Raw genomic sequence first — 21,228 nt, forward strand, 5'->3', positions numbered from 1 at the left:
ATGGAACAAGAGAATCCAAATCAATTTTTACTGCAGTAATTTTTACCAGCAGCATAAGCAGCACTTGGAAAAAATGTAATTAAAACAAAGAGAAGTTAATAGTAGTAATAGCTTGATAAATTATAAAATATTTCCCCTTGCACTCTGTTTCTTTATTTTTTCCAGAAAATTATTTAAATTAAAAGGATCACATTTTGTGAATGTTGGTATGGGAAATAAAGTAGCAAAATACAGTCTACTACCTATAAGGTTTTATTTTTCCTAAAGACAATCAAAAGAATAGGTGGCAGCAAGGAAATGCTCTTGAATGAAACATATAACTTTCACAGAAGGGACAGAAAAGGTCTGCTATTAAATTAATACAATCTCTAAATGTGATTATAAGTCTAATATATCCTTCATGCCTAATGGTAGTCTTAAATTTTTCGTTCAACCTAATTTAAAATAAATTGTCTTATTATCACTTTCTCAGAGAAATAAAATATATGTCAAAAGGTTTCAAAAAGACTTTTACTGCATAACTAAATCACCTTTAATGGCTGAATAAGAAAAAGGCAGCTAATTAGCTGGCGTGTGCAGAAGAATGCCATAGAGACCACACAGAAATGGAGTTTTGTGATGAGACCCAATTAGCTAGTACCTAGAATCCTTCCAAGAGACAGACATATGCAAAGTGAACTCTGAAATTCCCTTTAACTATAGCTCCCAGTCTTTGGCAATTAAAAGCCTTTTCAGTGACAACATCTGAAGTTCCCTTGAATATCTAAAAGACAGTTTGTTACCTACTGAAACTGTCTCTAAATATAGCCACATGCAGAATTTATTCTACCTAATATCCTTAGCCTAATTTTTTACTGAAAAATTCCTCTTCCTAATGGAAAATATAAAGCTAATTTTAAATGTCATGTACATTGCCAAGTGCATTTTAATACTTTCAAGATGAGATGAATAAAGTACGAAGTTCTAAAGTCTTCATATAAAAACCATCTCTCCCTCCCACACATGCCTGACTTCTTGACAGGCATGTAGGAACTGTCTCCAAGATTTTCAGCCTGTCATGAACTGGTGGAGCAGAATCCGCCTGGGCATATTTACAATTTGAACTTTTACTGTAAGGTAACACACAGGCATTGCATGAAGTGGCTGTTGATGAAATAGGCTCCCTTTAATTCATCTGATACCAGAGGCACCCATTATATTTCTTACATTCATTGCATCTCAAAGCATAAGCATGAATCACAAAAAGTACAAAGTTGCTGCTATTTACAAACATGAAAGAGACACCCTTTTTCTTTATTCTTCATCTGAAAGTCAAAACATTGCAGATGATATGGGACTGGGGAGTTGGGGAGACTGAGAGAGAAACAGACTGAGAGAGACAACAAGTGCATTATCTAAATAATAAATGCATAGCCATGACTTGTGTTCCGTGTTTACGAAATAATAAAAATAGTTCTTACTGTGGATTTATGTCAGGGTTAATTTTTTTCAGTTCCATGATGTCTTCTATAGTTCTTTCAATAGCATCAGGGTGAACACTCACTGAAGTCTGCAACAGCTGGAAAACATGTCTCAATCATTTTCCTTGTCATGAACACCAGAGCTTAAGTGGGGTCCCTTTAGGGTCTATTTAGATAGGGGCTTCGAGTATTTGTTTGAAGCTTCTCTATGAAGATACTAAACTAAACTAAGAGCAAATATTGTTTTAGTATTTTAATTCTAGTAAATTTGACATTTTCATGATGATGGTAGTGCAATTTTCCTGATTAAAGTAATAACATAAAATAGAAATAATAAGTTTTTTATCATTTTCATCTGTTTTAAACTACTTACATTAAAATAGTTTCTTTTTCTCTTTCAACATACCTGGTTTCCATTGTTACTGGGCATTATGTCTATGACTGAGTGAAGTTCATGGGGGATACAGTCTTAAGAATGCCAAAATTAAATAAAAATATTCAAGAATCTTGAAAAAACAGGTTTTTTCTCTTATGTGATTGCTTAACTATGTGCTATAAAAACTAGAATAGTGGCTTCTTTGATTTCCTTGGAAAATCCTGAGTATAAAGTTAAATGATTTGAATATTGAGAGTTAATGTCACTCTTATTTTCAAGGAATACTTATTTTATGATTTGGGAAGAAGTATAAAAAGGATGATTCAACACTGGAGTATTAAATACAGCTTATATCTGCCTAAAAAAATTCACATGCACTGGCTATTCCCATATTAAAAGCAAAGGCAATTCTTCCTTTTCAGATTTTTTTCTCTTAGGAGAGAGAGAGGGAGGAAGAAAGTGGGGGGAGGAGGGAGAGGGGGAGGGAGAGGGGGATAGAGAGAGAGAGAGAGAAAGAGAGAGAAAACAAGAAAGAGAGAGAGAGAGAGAATAGCCAGGAGAAAAAAGGGGGGGATAGGGAAGGGTGTGGGTGTACTCCGAGAGAGCCACCTCAGTTTTTCTTAGTGTTTATAGCCAATGGTATATTTTGTTTCTTGGAATTTTTACGTTTTGATGATGGAGGGAAGCTTCCAAGTGAAAAGTTGCTGAAAAATATAGAATCAATTTTACTTACCTTACTTTTTGAATCCTTCAGTGACGTTTCTATAAAAGAGATAATTTTTTAAATCATTAAAAAAATTATCCTTTACATGTGGTTTAAAATTACAATGCTGGACTAAAACACTGTATCCTCAGTGCCACCAAGCCTACACTTTGCTTACTTCCTTGTTTCATGCTTACCGATCTTCATGGTTCTAGAAGCTCCAGGCTTGGTATTGTAACAGATCCGCTGTAGTTCACATCTTCCGGTCAACTTCCTCATTACAAATTTCAGGCAGCGCCACAAAAATTTACAGTAAAAATACAGGCACACCTGGATCAGCATTCTGTCAAAAACAAAAGACAGCACCCTTCCACTAGAACTTGGAAGAGAACAAAAAGCAGCCACCACCAGCAGGAAAAGAAGCCAAGAAGGAAATCAGCCATTAGACTTCTAGTTTACACACCATTCCCTTTGTCTGACCCCATGTTATTTTATTTGAGGCAGCTACAAATTCATCATTGGGAGGTAAGCCCAGGTCTGTGAGGACACACTTACTATGACTGCAAGCAACTCCAGAATGCCCTATTCTAGTAAATATGAATTCCGGTAAATTAAGTGCAAGGTCCAAGAATCCTTTCCTTTCCTATCTTGGCCTAAATACAATTTAAAAATACACTGGTAGCTTTAGAATAGTATCTAGAAGTTGTTTGCTCCCTTAGATGTTGGGAAAGAATGTGCCACAGCAACTGTCCTTTTTCTGCCACTGTGGACAGACTCAGCTGGCCTTGGTTCATTTCCAGCGCATCCTTAGGGACTCCCCCCTTTGGCCATTATTTTATTTCTTCCCTCCTTTTCTCTCCTTCTTCCTTTAGGTACTGTTGTCCTCCTTGAGGACTTGGTTGTGTGGCTACCTGTCATCTCTGCTGACCAAGTCCAAGAAGTGGACTTACTAGAAGGCCTTCTTACCAGTCCACTGGCAAGCGTGTTGACCTTTGGTTCTTCTACAGCCTCTGACTTAAGCCTTCCCCAAATTCCACCTTTTGACAAGTTTGTTCTTGGCTCTTGCTAAACAAAGTTTTTTTAATTGCACATCCTATCTGACGCCAATAATACCTCAACAGACTACAAAGTATATCATCAAGATCATGCATATTTTCACAATGTCTCTGGCATGTGAATTTGTGTTTTACGTTGACTTTTATTTTTAATATGTCAGTGCTTAGTACTTCATGGTACTGTTCAAAGTCTCAAAATGACTCAAGCTATAGAAATAAAGAAGACTTAACAGCCCAAAACTTGTATTTAACCCATCTTCTCTTAACTCTATACATTCCTAGTAGGCAGAGTTATTTATATTACTTCCCTCTTGGTGTCATTTCTAAAAGATGTTTCTTCTTCTAAAATATTCACTCATCATCCCTCCAGCTCTAATATCAGGTGATCCAGGGTCACTCAGGTGAGTTAGGGTAGGTAATCAATACCCTCAATGATGTGATCCATCCCTGAATATGAACCAACACCTTTATAGTTTTCCTTCATTCAAATTGCTCTGGCTCTAATACCTTGAACAGCCTGTGTTAAAAATAAAAACTCCCAAAGGCTAACTTGAACAAAAGCATAGGATCTGTACCATATAAATGCAAAGGGAATGGAGGAAACGGTGTAAGTAACCAAACTGCTACACTAAGATAACACAGTGGAATCCTTTGTGGGTGATAAAATTATGTTCTAGAATACATAATAACATGAGAAAATGTTCATAATATGCTTATCAAATAAAAAGAGGTTACAAAGAAATTAATATGGGAAGATCTACATTTTCTTCAAAAATTAAACAAAAAATGTTAATGGTGATGTAAAAAAAAGAAAAGAAAAAGAATGGCAGAATCACAACAAAAATGTTAACAGTGGCATTTTGGGGTAATAAAATTCAAAGTACTGTTTATTTTCTTCTTTTGGTTAAGTATATTTTCATATTTTTCTATAATAAGTATATGTTATTTTATTTTTAAAAAAGAAAGTTTCAACAACAATTAAGGTATATAAAATGATCATCAAGGCCATTATAAAAATATATATACAATATCTATGTGAATGAAGTCAGTTAGATTCTGCTGAACAACAAATTTACTATGTTGTAAAGTCTGAAATTCTACAATTTTAGTCAAATATGTTGCAAGATTGATTAGAATTTGGTTATCAGGCTCAAAAAATGTAATTTAAAAAATATTAGTGGAACATTTTAATTAGTTGAGTGAGAAATTTTATTAAACTTAAACTAGTTTCTTGGAAAATGTTTTCCATTTTTCTAACTATTCGATAGCTACGCCAGAGAAAACAACTGAGCACTATCTCTGAACTGGTCACCAGCTCAATAGCAATGATATTAATTACTGCTTGGCACTGTTCCTATTATTAAGTCAAGGATAAAAAGCTTTCCATGATGTCCACCCATATGGTGTTGTGTGCTATTTCCAGTGAAGCCTGCCTGGCATGTGGGCTAGTTCCTCAAATGAAGCCTCTCTTAAGTCTGTCTGTCAGGACTCCATGATAATCAAGTTCTTGTGGTACTAAGTATTCCAAGAGAAGATGGTTCTGATTAACATTTAAGGTAAATCCTTGTACTTACTCTACTAAGGGTATAAACAACCAGATCCTATTATAGCTTAAACCACAGAAAGCTTTCCTCATACAGCTTCTCCATCACATGTACACAAAGATGTGGCTTGAGACCTCAAAGTCTCATCCTAGGTGGCAGGAAGTAATCCAGATGGAATAACTTGGAGCCCATCTGTAATTTCTCACACTGGCCTTGTATATGAGAGAAAAAAATGCCTGGGGAACTGTTTTGCATCAAGATAGCCTTATATAAAAAGATAGAAAAGACATCATAGTTTATTTGTTTTTATCATTTTTTTTCAACTCCCCTGAGGATGTTCAAACTGTCAAAGACAGGGAAACCCGGTGGAAAGCTACAGGGAGGGGTTAGAGATGCTGCATCATTTCTCAGGACTCCCCACTCTATGAGGTGCATCACATCCCTCTTGCACAGTCACATAAACAACGTCACAAATCATGAAAGAGAAACTCCATTTCAATTTGAAGTGACATTTATACACCGCGTCCTTACCCTTTTGTAATTTCTGGGCCGGTTGTCCTGATAATGCTATTTATTATCAAGGATATATTTTTCCCTTGTTTTTCTAATGGGCCAACATACCCACAAATATTTCATTTAAAGGCCAGCCTCCTATGCCAGGCACTATATTTTCCTGCTATGCTAGGAACTATATTTTTTCAAGCCAGATCATGAGATTGAACAATGTTTTGACAGATATGATTTATCTTGCATTTAGATCATAAACCTAAAGCTTGATCAGAGATGAAAACACCAGTGCTACTCTTTTTCTTTAAAAGGCTTATTTTGATGTCAGAAACAGGACCTAGATATCTTTCTCATGAAAGGACCAGAGCAGCAAAACCTCTGTATGAGTGCCTCAGAATGGCTGTTCTTCACCATCAAGTGCTGGCAGGAGCTCACTTCTTATGTTTTTGCATCTGGTTAAGATCCTACATTATAAAGCTTATGGAAAAACTGCTGAAGGTCCAGAGGAGAGCAGTAAACATAATGAAATATTTTATGAGAATGTTAAACTGGTTTGGCATGTCTACCCTGAAATGGAAGAAATTAAGAAATGAATCTTTATATGCTCCTAAGCTAATCAGTGGTTGGTGTAGAAAAAAGAAAAGGAAGGAAAGAAAGAAGGAAGGAAGGAGGGAGGGAAGGAAGAAGGAAGGGAGAAATGGAGGGAGGAAAGGAGGATCTGTTTCTCATCTCAGTGTAAGGACTTCTGGATTTATAGTGCCTTTCCTCCTTTTAATTTCATTCATCTTATTTTGGCGTGCCTTGAGTGGAGGCATCTGAAATGTACCTATGAGGCAGATCCCATTTGCTTTCTTTAATCCCATCGTTCTATTCCTACGCTAAAATAAGAATTACAGCCTCACCCTCTGTATCATTTGAATCCTAAGTTCAGGGGGTTTGTAGCTGTGTTTTTAACTCCTGTCCTGAATCATCAAACTAATAAGCTTAGTTTTATTTAGGGGAATATTTTGCTTTGTTTCTTCATAACACTAGACTTAATTTTCTTAGTCCTACTGGCAGATTCTCAACTCACTACTGAAAAGATGTGCTACATTTGCTAGAATAACAATCAAATTTTCAATACTATGAGGAGAAAATACTGATCACCATTTCTTATTTTTAATAACTCCTTGAATAGGTAGAAGTTTTTTGTATTTGTTTGTTTGCTTAATCAGCTTTTTTTTTATAGTGTTCCAAAAGGAATTACTGCAGGAGGACCTGAAGAGTCTAGTAAGGAAAATGACAATAAATTGAATGACTTGCTCCAGCATTGGGAGATTCTTCCATAACCATAAGAGCTATTTACACATTTTCTATTTCCAATATTCTCTCTTACTGCCATTTACTAGTATGCTGAAGAGTGAAGTTTATGGCTGAGTTCACAGCAGTAGGCTTCTTAAAGACAGTATGATCACTTTTATTATTTTCCATTCATTCTCTAGCTTGAACCAGAATAGTCACCCAATGTAAATTATTCCAAATGGATCATATCTCTGCTACCAAATAAAAACGAGTGCCTGTCTTATGCTTTGTTAGAAGAATCCATTCAGCAGGGACGGAGCCTCTGAAATGGGAGATGCACCTGGAACCATGTGGCCTCCTGCCTGCGGGGTGAAGGGGTGTGGATACCTGCAACACAACACTACTCCGTCATCTTAAGTTTGTGACTCGGACATCTTCTTCTGGAATAATAAAGAGAAAAGTGGTTTATTTTGAACAGTTCCAATGAATTTGCTAGTGAATGTTAATTCTTGCTTGAAGAAATCCTGTAATAAATAAGAAATGTACTATTGGCAAGGAAGGAAATGTACAAAATAATCACAGTTCTTTGTTCAAACCACGGTTTCCTAAGCAAAATACTTTTCATCCAAATGGCCGTGAAGAACAATAGAAAATTGCTCAACATTTCTAGCATCTCATTCACTTTCTAAAACAACTTTAAAAAAAATTTCAGTTGCTTTTGATGAGAGCCCAATTTTGTTTTGTGGTCAAATACATCGATATGTTACCTTAAAAAATTTCAGTTGCTCCACTGAAGCTTCTTATTAGAGGCACTAGCCTTCAAGTGGAATTTACTTGCCAGTTGGCCTAATAAATGGGACCCTCTCTATAATGAACTTCCTAATGCAATGAGAAGCTGCAGATCGCTTGATACATGAACTAGAATTGTGAAATCACACAAAGAAACTGTTTGTGGATCTCTGGAAAGATGAGTATATTTTCTCCATTGTGCCCAGGCATGTGGGGGCCCTGCAGTCTTTTCCATCATTCTTTATTCAAAGAGATGACACTGGCTTTGAAAAGTTCTGGGTGTAAATCTATCAGGGATATGATTCCAAGTTCTACTGCTTTAGCAAAGGGCACTGTTTTTACGTTCTAGGAAAATTTTTCCTGAAGAATTAGAGAGTACTAGCTGACTGTAAAAATCCAATTAATGGCTTATCTTTTTTCTTTTGAAGAAAAGGAGGCACAGGTTTATCTTAATTTATTAATTATATCACAATTCAATTAAAATTTGATGATTAAATACATACATTTTATGTTTTATTTTTAAAAATCAGATTTTTAATATTTTGATAATATTTTTAAACATTTTTTATTGATTATGCCATTACATTTGTTCTATTCCCCCCCTCCATTCCCCTCCACCCTGCACACCCCTCCCCCACCACTCCCCCCCTTTAGTTCATGAACACATGTCTCAGGTTCTTTAGATTCTGTATTTCCCCTACTATTCTTACCCTCCCCCTATCTATTTTCTATCTACTGTCTATGCTACTTATTTTCTGTACCTTCTCCCCCCTTCTCCTCCTCCCACTCCCCTGTTGCTAACCCTCCTTGAGATCTTCATTTCTATGTTTCCACTCCTGATCTAGCTGTCCTTTTAGTTTGCTTTTGTTTTAGGTGTGGTTGTTGATAACTGTGAGTTTGCTGTCCTTTCACTGTTCATCTTTTTTTATCTTCTTTTTCTTAGGTAAGTCCCTTTAACATTTCATATAATAAGGGCTTGGTGATGATGAACTCCTTGAATTTGGTCTTATCTGAGAAGCACTTTATCTGCCCTTCCATTCTAAACGAAAACTTTGCTGGATAGAGCAATCTTGGTTGTAGGTCTTTGGTTTTCATGACTTGGAATATCTCTTTCCAGCCCCTTCTTGCCTGTAAGGTCTCTTTTGAGAAATCAGCTGACAGTCTGATGGGGACTCCTTTGTAGGTGACTGTCCCCTTAGCTTTTGCTGCTTCTAGTATTCTCTCCTTCATTTTAATCTTGGCTAATGTAATTATGATGTGCCTTGGTGTGTTTCTTCTTGGGCGTAGGTGGAAACACCTTGAGTCCGCACACGACCAAATTTGATAATATTTTTATTGACTTCTTTATAAAGGAAGTAGCAAACATTATATTTAGGCATTTAAAAAGTATTTAAATGTAATCTGAAATATAAACTTTTATTGTAAATAAAAATACTTTAAAAAACCAAAATTAAATAAATCTGTAAATAAAATAAAGTAATCATTCATAGTGAGCCGCAAAGCCTCTACAGGGGAATAAGGAATGGGCCTTTTATTTAGTATTACAGATATCCTATATAATGTAGTTAAAATATATATGAGTATACACACACATATATCATCAGGACTAGATTAGAGGATATTCTTAGTATTATGAATAAATTAATTTCTGTTGAGTTAAAGACCTAGAGTAGTTGAAGTAGATAGATTTTAATCTTTATTACATTTTTCCATTACCATTTAGTCCCCTTATACTTCCCTCCCATGCACTGTGGAAAAAAATTAAAAGTGATCACTGTAAAATACTTTACTAATTCCTTCACTAAACTGACCAAATATAAAATGAAAAGACTGGCCGTAGTATAGGAGGAAAGAGTGTGGGGATTATGGTGAGGGAAAAAGCAAACATGAGTCAAGAACTTAATTTTATCACAACCACATGCCATCTCTAAAGGAATTTATAGTCTAGCTAGAAAAATGACAAAAAACCCCAAAAGTACAAATACTGGGATAATTCTATAAAAGAAATTGTTTAGAATGCTAGAGAGGCAGAGGAGAGAGCACCTTCTTTTGAGATTGGACAGTACAGCCAATCCTTGATTATCCTGACAAGGAGGCAAGAACAAGAGGAAAATCAGTATGCCTTACTCACTTCAGAATGAAAGTGAAAAACACAGTAGTTAAAGGAGCGAAATTCAAACCAACACTTATTGAGTGTCCAGGGCTTTCACTTATCTCTTGCTCTGTGGGAGGGACTGGATGATCAGTGAAGTGTTCGGGGGCTGTCCCTGAAAAGCCGCAGGAAAACCAAGGCGCAGCAAAGCTGGGTGCTGGTGATCAAGCTCTAAATAAACCAGTGTCTGATGGCAGCTTGATGGCATGGGCAGCCTGTGGTGGGGTCACCTACAGAATATTGCCTATTCAGGTTAACCTATTTCAACAAGAGTGTGCAAAGTTTTTGTTTAAATGCGGGGAACAAAATAAGTGAAAATATGTGTATGTGTAGATATATGTGTAGTTGTGTGTATATAGTGTGTATTCACATACACATACATGTTAGTGTGTACATACCTACATATACATGATCTGTGTGTATATCCTAAAAAAGAAAAAGTTATGAATAAATGCACCAGTCTGGAGTGAGAGTGGTATTTGGATCCTGGGACCATTTCAGGGTTTAGCTTCTACATCTCACAAGCTCAGTTAATGCCTCGAGTAATGCTAATAAAATTCTGGAACAACTATATGACCCTGAACCTTTCGCTCCTCAAAAGTAATGGAATTTGGTGGCTGCTGATTGGAAATACTGTCTAACTGAAAAGGGAAGTGTCTGGAAGTCTGACTTTTAGTCTAGGGTCAATTTGCCACTGTGAGCTGTACGACTGTGGACAAGCTACTTTGCTTCTCTGGGCCTCTCTCTGCCTTCCCATTTGTAAGGTGAGGGGAAGGGACTAGATTTCTAGCTCTGTGCGAAGGCTAGATATATGTTGGAAGGGAAAATGATTTTTCATCTGACTCTCCCACCTCTTAAAGGCCCACCTTAGATTTCCTGTGCTTACAAAGGTGTCCAAGAACTGCCCCTACTTGATTTTTGCATCGTGTCTTCTATTCACCCTAACAGGGTCCACAATCCACAAACCTGCGCCACTTGCTGCTTGCGGCAGGTGGTCTCACTTCCTCAGGCTTTGTTGACAGTGTCTTCTCCACCTCCCACACCTTCTATTCTTATTTAACAATATGAACATCCTAGTCCTCCTTTTCCCTCAGTATCACCTCAGTGAAGCGAGGTGATATTCCCGTCACAAAATGTCTGTAGACGGTTACTAACCACATTCCTTTTCATATATTAGTTTTGCACATGTGTGCCTCATCTCCTTACCAGGAGGTGTGCTGCTTTGGTGCAGAGACTACCTCATGTTCACTTTCGCATTGCCCACTACAGCTCACAGTAAACACACACTGAAGAAGTAACAATGCAGAAAAAATGAGAAACAGCTTTGAAAGTCAGACAGGCCTGCATTCAAATATTAGTGTGCCCTTGGGTGAGTAACTGAACTTTGCTAAGCTTTTGTGCCCTACGCTGTAAGATGGGATATTAATTCCTAGTTTCTTACAATTGTTATTAATAGAAAATAATACTTAAAAATGTGTCACAGTACTACAACTGTTAGCAGTAAATGCTTACTGAATGAGTCAGTGGACTGAGATGTTAAGCCAGGGTGAATGACTTATAAAACCCAATTTACAGATATTTTTGCTCATTGGAAGCCTTTATTTACCTAATTATAATAGTAAAATACTTTTTTTCCTTTCAGTTGCTTCACAGCCAGAGCTTGGCTGTATTGCTCAGTATCTCCCTTGGAGGTTGGAGGTTGGCAGAAGCTTCCCTTTCTTCTCTCCTGCTTCAGGAAGAAAAATAGGCAGTGAAGTCCACGGCCAAGAAACTGAGATACTGAGGCCAGAATTGCTGGAAACAATTATTTACATGGGTGACTTACAAGATTCCCTGTATTAGAACTTTCCAAAATTAATAATGTCTGATGGCTTTAAAAATATAACCTCAATAAGTAAATCCTATCAAGGGAAAAGATCTTCAGTACAAGTCTTAGGACTTTTTATTATCTACATCAACTGAGTTAAAATTAATAAAATATATTATATAAACTAAACCCTAAGCCTCAGTTCTATTTGGGGCTTAAAAAGAGCCCTTTCTTTTTCTGATAATACACAGACACACTTTCTTCCCTATTTAAACCCTGATTTTCTTTTAATGCAGACCCTGGCTAAAGTCATATTGGATGATTATGGTGTACTTATCTAATATCCTATATCTACTGTCAATTCAAAATACATCCTTCTGCCAGAGGTACTAATCTATAGCATTTATTCCCTATATCTCATGTACTTTTTAAAAAACAAACATCAAATATTTTCTCACTACTTTATACTCTGAGTAGCTATACCATTAATATAGCTGATGGTAACAATAAGCTGGAGAGAGCAGAGTGTGGGGACCATGTACTGTAAATCTGGATTAACATCCATTCTTTCCCACAACCTGGATTCTTTATGAATAACCTCATTTCTTCTGTGGCTCTACATGGAGCGTTTCACTCTGGAGCAGTTCCGAAGCTGACAGGTTAATCACTCTGCGGGCTTTTAAATAATGCTGAATTTTTCTCAGTGAAAGTCAATTCCTTATTCTACATAATATATTTGCTGAGTTCAGGAATGAACATCTGATTTATGCAGGCTATGTTTGCATAACCTTCTCTATGATTCAAATAAAAAGACTGCCAAATTATCCAACATCTGTAGGGATGGACTACAGGGAATAAAAGGCAATTTAAATGATCTGATACAACTTGTAATGCAGGATTATTACTCCTTGCCCTCTTAACCTTCCAAATTCCATATAATATAATGAATACACGCACATTATAATTTAGTTAATATAATTTAATTAATTTTGTTTTTAATTAAAAACAAAAACTCAAGCCAGAAGTAATAATCATCTGAGGGGCATGACTGCATTTCCTTTTATTATCGAAAACAATGCTCAATGAAAACCCTCAAGTTTATTTCTTGATGTATAATCTCTTACTGTAGCCTCGGTTTCACAGAAGCAATGTCAAGTAATATTTATAAAATATATGTGCCAAGTTAAAAGAGAAAAATTTGCATCAAAACACACAACTGACAGATGTGCTGTTTCCATTATCCCTGAGGCTAGTCTACGTAAAATGACAGTGGGAGATTTTTACCATACCAGTCATCAAATACATCGAATACAACTTAATTTTAAAATGCCATCATCTGCACCAAACACAGTGTTACACCTATTCAATTTAACAAAAAAAATAACAGAAACAAATGCTCCTATTCCTCTTAAAATGGCTAGTTTTTGAGGCTGTTCAAATTTTTCTAAAGCCAGTAAGACACTGAAGAAATCCAGTAGCACACATCTTGGCACAAACCTGACCACCATTATCTCCCCCTTCACAAAAGGAGCTCCTGATGTCTAAGCTTCATCTAACACTAAAATTTTCAGTTAACATTATTCTGTGACTAAAATGCACCACCTTTATATGCAGGAGGGATTCATACATACCAATTTTTCATGAATGTATAAACAGATGGGGTTGTTACCATGGCAACCAAAACCCTATCAGATCAATTACTTTGCTGGCAAATCTAGTGATTTTTTCAAATGCTCTCCTTTATTCAGCTGAGATAAACAGGCTAAAGATTATGCTTGTAAATGGTAATACCTATAAACAGTCTAATAGCAACCTCCAGGGAGGTTTTTACAATTGCAAGATCCAGTAAATACCAGTAGCTGCACCAAAACACAGTGAATCCCACACAAATTGATCTAGTTGCTCCAGAAACAATGGTACAAACAAAACCGGTGGGGAAAAGAAAATCTTAAATTGCAGCCACTGAAAGAATTAAAGCATCACCTAAAAGAAGTAGGCTCGCTAATTATTTGCTGAGAAAAGAAGCCAGTGCAAGGGACAAAAATGCATAAGAATGCATAAGAATGGCAGGCCTCTGTCTTGAAGGAAAGAAACTCAATGTTCTGCAAAGTGTGTTTTTTCCCTCTAATTTTCTGAGCAAGACTAACTTTATTTTTGTCATATTTTAGTATAATCTAAAATTTCTTTGATAATTTCATTAATATATTGTGAATAGTGGTCAATACTCTTGAAATAATTAAAATTATAAGTCCAACCAAATGGCTTTCAAAACAAAACAAGATCGCCCCAACATGTACCGACATACACAGTACTCAACGCAGCAGTCTTCAGGGAGTCAACAATTAATGCAGGTTTCAGGGACATCACTGAGGCAGGAAGAGCAGAAGTTTGGAATGTCTACTGTTACCAAAAAGGAACATTCGAACATACTTGTGTGAATTGGCCAGCCAACCAAAATCTAAATTAAGGGATATTTAAAGTGACGTATTTCAGGAAAATGATTCTACACAAGTGATATTGATTCTTTGACTACTAATCCTCACACCTCGACTTTGAGGCCAGCAGCACGCCACTCTTTAGAGACACACAACATCAAGGTCATCTGAAGCACTCCCTGCCCTGCACTTTTGTGCCCACATGCTTTTGTAATCACCTGTGATCTGTCACTTGTAAGCATTCTCCTTCAGTACCAACGTGCACATGGAGTTAGCAGTGGAACCTCCGGACCAAATTGACTATTCTTAGCCAAAATACAATGTGAGACTTGGTTAGTGCATCACAAATAGTGAACAGAAATATTACTGTAATTTGCAAAGAATAACTTCTCCATTTTAGAGGGTTCCTCTAGGGAACTAGAAAACACTTACCTCAGGAAGTGCTTCATTGTGCCTGTTTTGATTATCCAGATATTATCCAAATGGTCCTCAAGTAATTACTTTCAAGTTTGCTTTTGTCAAAATAAGTGCAAGCTGCGGGAAGAAATTAGATATATTTACTATTAGGGGGCTCAGAAATCCCAACTCCCAAATTTCTGTTTACCTTAGTAAGTGGACAACGTTGCATATACAGTATTAACAACCAAACTACCCATGAAGCAAACTCTATTCTGTGAATGGAGATTAGAGCTAAAGCTTTTCACTTCATAATTAACAATTAGCCTTTCATTTTAAGTAACTTGCTGGAGAAATTATGTTTCATGAGCAAGCTCTTTGATAGTAAGTTTTTTCTCTATTTGGGGTATTATCAGATTTGGAAGAAGAGTATTTATTAAAAAAATAAAATAAAAATAAAGAACCATAAAATTAATGATCCTAATTTCCAGATACCCAATGGTCTTAAATCTGTCATCCCCAAATTTTCAGAAATAGAACCCAAAATACCTACAAGTAGCTGCTAATGTCTTCAAGCTAAAATATGCTATTAAAGGGCCAACTACTCTAAGCAAATGAATGATATGCTTCATCCCTCCCACCATTTTCTGCATTGTGAATAGAACGGTGAGGTTTTGTATTTGTTTAGCACTCTTCAGTTTAAATTTTGTTTGTAGAAAGTTATTACAAAGAAATAACAGGTTATTTGTCTTCTCCCTTTAGATGAGGAGGACACCAGAAACTGCCCTCAGAGCTGGGATGAAACGGACTAGAGCAGAGAGAGGCTGGAGACAACAGCAGAGACGATTCACCACAGGAGAGAAGTGATAAATGGGAACATCAGCTGCAATGGCAACGCAAGGGACTGGGTGTGTGGACAAATGGCAGAGACAAAACTATCAACTAGAACAGCCCAGAAAATGCTGGCCACTCAACCCAAAACCCAGGCAACCCCAAAACATACTTGTTTTTGTAAACATCCCATGCATGCCTTAAGAAAAAGGGTACACATCAATTTAAGGCTTGGGAAAGGGAAAGCTGGCCTTCAACCTGATAAATTTAGGCCTGGCGCCCAGCGCTGGCGCTGGGTCTACTACAGACTCCTTGGGAGCAGTGGGCCTGCCACAGAGTCCTTGGGAGACAGCTGGGTCAACTGCTCCCTCCCTGCCGGACCAAGCAGGGTTAGAGCAGCACTGGGAGAGACCTTGTTGCTTGAAGTTGCAGAGAGGGGAATAAGGACAAAGAGGCAAACACACAGGGGTCATGATCACCCGTGGAGTCTGTGGTCGCCATCTTGGGAGAGTTGAGGGTCACACGGTGATTCTCACTGACCCCGACAGTCACTGGTCTGGCTGGAGAACTGGGCTGTATGGAGCGGCAGGCTTGGAGTAGGAGAAATTTCTCAAAAAGAAAAACTGTTCGGGGGATTCTCCTGCAATAGCCGCGTGGCTTACTCCCCTCTCAGCCGGACAGTGATCCCGAGGTTGGGTGGAAGGCCCTGCATTCCCCCATAGCACTGGGAAGGGTTCGTGCCCAAACCCGCAGGACTGAGGCAGCCTGGCCAAGCACACACTTGCACACCAGGCCAAGGCGATGACTCTGGAGAAAGAACGCTCTGAAGAAGACCTGGATCCCCCACCTAAGGCCCTGGGGAGAGGTGCCAGACTAGCTCTTGGAAGAGGGCTTGCAAGAGTGGCTGAGTACACATCTAGAAGTGAGAAATGCCACATGAACTGCCCCTCAGTTTGCTGTAGCCGGCAAGACCAGAAGAACCGGTTTGGCCAGTTTAAAGCCAATAAGAGATGTGTTTTATTTATTTTTTGTTTGTTTTAATGTAATCTTTTATTTAAAAAATTTTTATGATTGTTTTATCTTTAAATACCTTTTTGCTCTCTTTCCTTCTTTCTTGTTTTATTCCTTTCCAATTTTATCTCTTCTTCTACCCTTCTTCTGCCTTTTTCTTCTTCCTTTTTTTAAAATGCTCACAAGTGAGAATAAAAACTTGGAACTGCGAAAGGACCGGAGTTGGACCCAAAGAGGGGGCATCCCAACAGTAGAGACAGAGAGACAAACTTCACTTTGCTGTTGCAGAGAAGGCACAAGTTGCTGCATATTTGTATTATTATTTTTTCCATTATTCTTCCATCTCTTATTTTAATGGTATTTCTGTATTCCTCTTCTTTCTGTATAGTCTTCTTTGCTTGGCTGGTTACATTGTATCATTTGACAGGTTTCCCCTGTTCTCTCTTGCACAGTGTATTGCTGATTTCCTGTCCTTCACTTCACTTGTGTTCCATTGGCACACTACTCAAGGTCCTATACCCCCTATTCTTGGTATTCAGATCACAAGATTCTGTCATATAATTGTTGCTCTAACATTATTGTAAATAATAGCTGTTCTATACAATTGTAAATACTTCACAACACCCCTCCCAGATCTTAGCTCACTTCACAGTCTCCTGAACTCTATTACTGTACTGGTTAACTCTATTCTCTCACAGACTACACCTATTTACTATTCTTTACTCTCACCTTACCTCAGAATCTGACCTCCCACAACCTCACTGCTTTCTAGATCCAACTCACAAGCCTTCCCTCTCCAACAAGAGTCTTACCTTCTTTCCAACCTTTCTAAAAAGTGACTAGTTGGGTTGAATATCATGGTTAACACTATACATAGCCAAAGGATCTCCTATCTCTTCTCTACTGGCTGCTACTGTAAATATCATACAATACTCTCCTGCTGTCATAAACCATTTTACCTTCCCCTCCAACTGATCACAAAAAAGAGCAGGTGGAAGTGGTGAACACCAGGATCCCCACTGGAAGAGGAAACCCAACAACAAAGGAACCACCAACAGATAACAACAGAAGAAGGTGAAGGAGGGAGTGGAAGCCACTCAAACCTCAATCCAGTAACTACCTGGAAATACAACTAAATAGTGGAGAAACTACCCAGTAAAAACAACTGAACATGGGCAAAAGAGAAGCCTCAAAACCTTGTACAAATGTAAGAACTAGCTTCAACACAACCTGCCCTTACCAGCACAACAAATCACAAGAGGTAGTAGCCAGAGTGATCCTCAGTTAATCAGCTGGAGGGAAGGACCAACAAAGAAAGACCCCAAAACAATCAAAACCCAAAGACAAACACAGAGTCAACTTAAAGGACAGCCCAAGACCAGTGAGCTCAGGAGATCAAGGAGACTACACCACTGAACCTCACAGGTATTCTACCACAGAAGTTCACACCAGAAACCCAGGGAGCCAGAGCAGATTAATTTAAGAAGCTGAAGCTAGCAAAGAGAGTCTCACAATGAGAAGACAAAGAAACAATCTCCAAATGAAAGGAAAGGAGGAAACCTCAGAAAGAATGTTAGATGAAATAGAGGCAAGTCAGCTATCAGATATTGAAATCAAAGCCCTGGTTATCAGGAAGTTCAGTTAGCTCACAATGAGCCACCAGAAACTACACAAAAACTACAATGAACTCACTGCAAACTATATCAACATAAGAAAGGAAATAGAAACTATCAACAAGGGCCCAGAGGAAATGAAGAATACAATTTCTGAACTGAAGAACACAGTGGAAGGAATGAAAAGCAGGATCGATGAAGCAGAAGATCAGATCAGTGAGTTGGAGGACAAAGTAAAAAAAAAACACCCAGAAAGAGCAAGAAAAGGAAAAGAAGGTCAGAAAAAATGAAGAGGGATTAAGAGAAATTCAAGACAATATAAAATGTAATGGTATCTGTATGATAGGGATACCAGAAGAAGAAGAAGAAGAGCAAGGGATAGAAAACCTATTTGAAAAAGTAATGATGGAAAAGAAAACTTCCCTAATTTGATGAGAGAAAAAGTCACACAAATCCAGGAAACACAGAGAGTCCCAATCAAGAGGAACCCAAAGAGGCCCACTTCAAGACACATCATCATCAAAATGGCAAAATTCCAAGACAAAGAGAGAATCTTAAAGGCAGCAAGGGAGAAAAAGGAAGTAACATACAAGGGAGACCCAATAAAGTTAGCTGCTGACTTCTCAATGGAAACACTCCAAGCAAGAAGAGAATGACCAAGAAATATTCCAAGTAATGAGAACCAGAGGCCTGAAAACAAGGCTACTTTACCCAGCAAAACTCTCAATCAAGATAGAAGGCCAAATAAAGAGCTTCCAAGACAAAAGAAGTCTAACAGAATACACCCCCACCAAACCACTCTGCAGGAGATGCTAAAGGGACTGCTCTAAGGAGAGGAAGGAAAAGAGAGAGACAGAGAGCAACACGGGTACAAAAATGGCAATGAGTAAGTACCTATCAATAATAACCTTAAATGTAAATGAATTAAATGCTCCAATCAAAAGACACAGAATAGCTGAATGGATAAGAAAGCATGACCCACACATATGCTGCCTACAAGAGGTCCACCTTCACAGACTGAAAGTAAAGGGCTGGAAACAAATTTTCCAAGCAAACGGCCAGGAAAAAAAAAATCGGGGTAGCAATACTCATATCAGACAAAATAGACTTCAAAAAAAGGGCCATAAAGAGAGACCCAGAAAGTCACTTCATAATACTCAAGGGAAGAATCCACCAACAAGACTAAACATTGTATATATATATATATATATATATATATATATATATATATATTCACCCAACATAGGAGCACCCAAATATATAAAGAAAATCTTAAAGGACTTCAAGAAAGATATTGACAGCAACACAATTATAGTAGGGGATTTTAACACCACACTGTCAGGAATGGACAGATCTTTCAAGCAAAATATCAACAAAGATATTGTGGCATTGAACAATGCCCGAGATGAAATGAACTTAACTGATATATACAGAGCCCTTCACCCCAAAGAAGCTAAACACACATTTTTTCAAATGCACATGAAACATTTTGAAAGACAGACCACATGATAGGACACAAAACAAGCCTCAACAAATTCAAGAAAAATGAAATCATGCCAAGCATTTTCTCTGACCACAGGGACTGAAATTGGAAACCAATCCCAAGAGAAAAAACCCAAAACATTCAAAATCATGGAGATTGAATAGCATACTATTAAACAATGAATGGTTCAAGAATGAAATTATGGAAGAAATCAAAAGTTTCTGGAAATAAATGAAAATGAACTTGTAACAACCCAAAACTTACGGGACACAGCAAAGGCAGTCCTGAGAGGGAAGTTCATAGCAATACAGGCCTACCTAAAAAAGATAGAAACATTTCAAACAAACAACCTAATCCTACACCTACAAGAACTCGAGAAACAACAACAAAGACAGCCCAGAGCAAGCAGAAGGAAGGAAATAACCAAGATCTGAGCAGAATTAAATGACACAGAGATTAAAAGCACAATTCTAAGGATCAATGAATCTAGGAGCTGGTTTTTTAAAAAGATAAACAAAATCAACAAGCCTTCAAGCAGGCTCATCAAGAAAAAAGGAGAGAGGAAGGACCCAAATAAACCCAATCAGAAAGAAAAGAGGGGAGATTACAAGTGACACCACAGAAATACAAAGGATTATAAGAAATTACTATGAAGAACTGTTTGTCAAGAAATTTGAAGACCCAGGTGAAATGGACAAATTGCTAGAAAAATATAATCTACCAAAACTCAATAAAGAAGAAGCAGAAAGCCTGAACAGACCAATAACACCTGATGAAATTGAGGCAGTAATCAAAAAACTCCAGTCACACAAAAGCCCTGGACCAGATGGTTTCTTTTTTTTTTTTTTTTCTCTATTATTTTATTTTATTTTATTTTTTTTTTTAATTTTTTAATTTTATTTAGTTATTTTTCAAGTACAGTTTTTTGTCTATTTTTCCCATCCCAGCCTCCCCTGCCCCTTGCTCCCCACCTCCCTCCCATTTCCTCCCTCCCCCTTAGTTCTCGTCCCTGTGTCCTTCCTATTTGTTCCTCCAAATCCCTCCCCCTTTTTCCCCTTAACTTCCCTTAGACCAGATGGTTTCATGGGAGAATTCTACAAAGCATTTATGGAAGAGCTAACCCCTATTCTTCACAGACTATTCCAAAAAATCCAATGATGGAAGACTCTGAAATTATTTTTATGAAGCCACCATGATCCTAATCCCAAAACCAGATGAAGACACAACAAAGAAAGAAAACTTCAGGCCAATATTGCTGATGAACATAGACGCTAAAATCCTCAACAAAATATTGGCAAACAGCATCCAACAATACATTAAAAAGATTATACACCGTAACCAAGTGGGATTCATCCCAGGGATGCAAGGATGGTTCAACATTCGCAAATCAGTAAATGTAATTCATCACATAAACAAAAGCAAAGACAAAAATCATGATCATATCAATAGATGTGGAAAAAGCATTTGATAAGGTACAGCACCCATTTATTATAAAAACACTCAGCAAAGTGGGAATACAGGGAGCATTCCTCAACATAATAAAGGCCATATTTGAGAGACCTACAGCCAACATCATACCCAATGGGCAAAAACTAAAAGCTCTTCCACTAAGATCAGGAACAAGACAAGGATGTCCACTTCCACCACTTCTATTCAATATAGTATTGGAAGTTTTGGCCACAGTAATCAGACAAGAAAAGGAAATAAAAGGCATCCAAATGGGAAAGGAGGAAGCAAAACTGTCACTGTTTGCAGATGATATGATCGTGTACATAGAAAATCATA

At 37.5% G+C, this 21,228-nt stretch overlaps 1 protein-coding gene across 2 annotated transcripts in view; it reads right to left on the minus strand.

Annotated features, from left to right (window-relative positions):
• ELMOD1 (ELMO domain containing 1) overlaps positions 1-21,228 on the minus strand; it is an 88,892-nt gene that overhangs the window by 32,498 nt on the left and 35,166 nt on the right. For both annotated transcript variants that reach the window (XM_053670377.1, XM_053670378.1), the window contains exons 2-5: positions 14,542-14,643; positions 2,737-2,882; positions 2,570-2,598; positions 1,461-1,558 (exon numbers count right to left, since the gene is read on the minus strand). In XM_053670377.1, the coding sequence (XP_053526352.1) occupies positions 1,461-1,558; positions 2,570-2,598; positions 2,737-2,882; positions 14,542-14,558 (290 nt within the window). In that variant the 5' untranslated portion in view covers positions 14,559-14,643. The remainder of the gene's footprint in view (positions 1-1,460; positions 1,559-2,569; positions 2,599-2,736; positions 2,883-14,541; positions 14,644-21,228) is intronic.

Source organism: Artibeus jamaicensis, unplaced genomic scaffold, assembly GCF_021234435.1.
Source record: "Artibeus jamaicensis isolate MK-2021 breed Jamaican fruit bat unplaced genomic scaffold, CSHL_Jam_final contig_585, whole genome shotgun sequence".
NCBI lineage: Eukaryota > Metazoa > Chordata > Mammalia > Chiroptera > Phyllostomidae > Artibeus > Artibeus jamaicensis.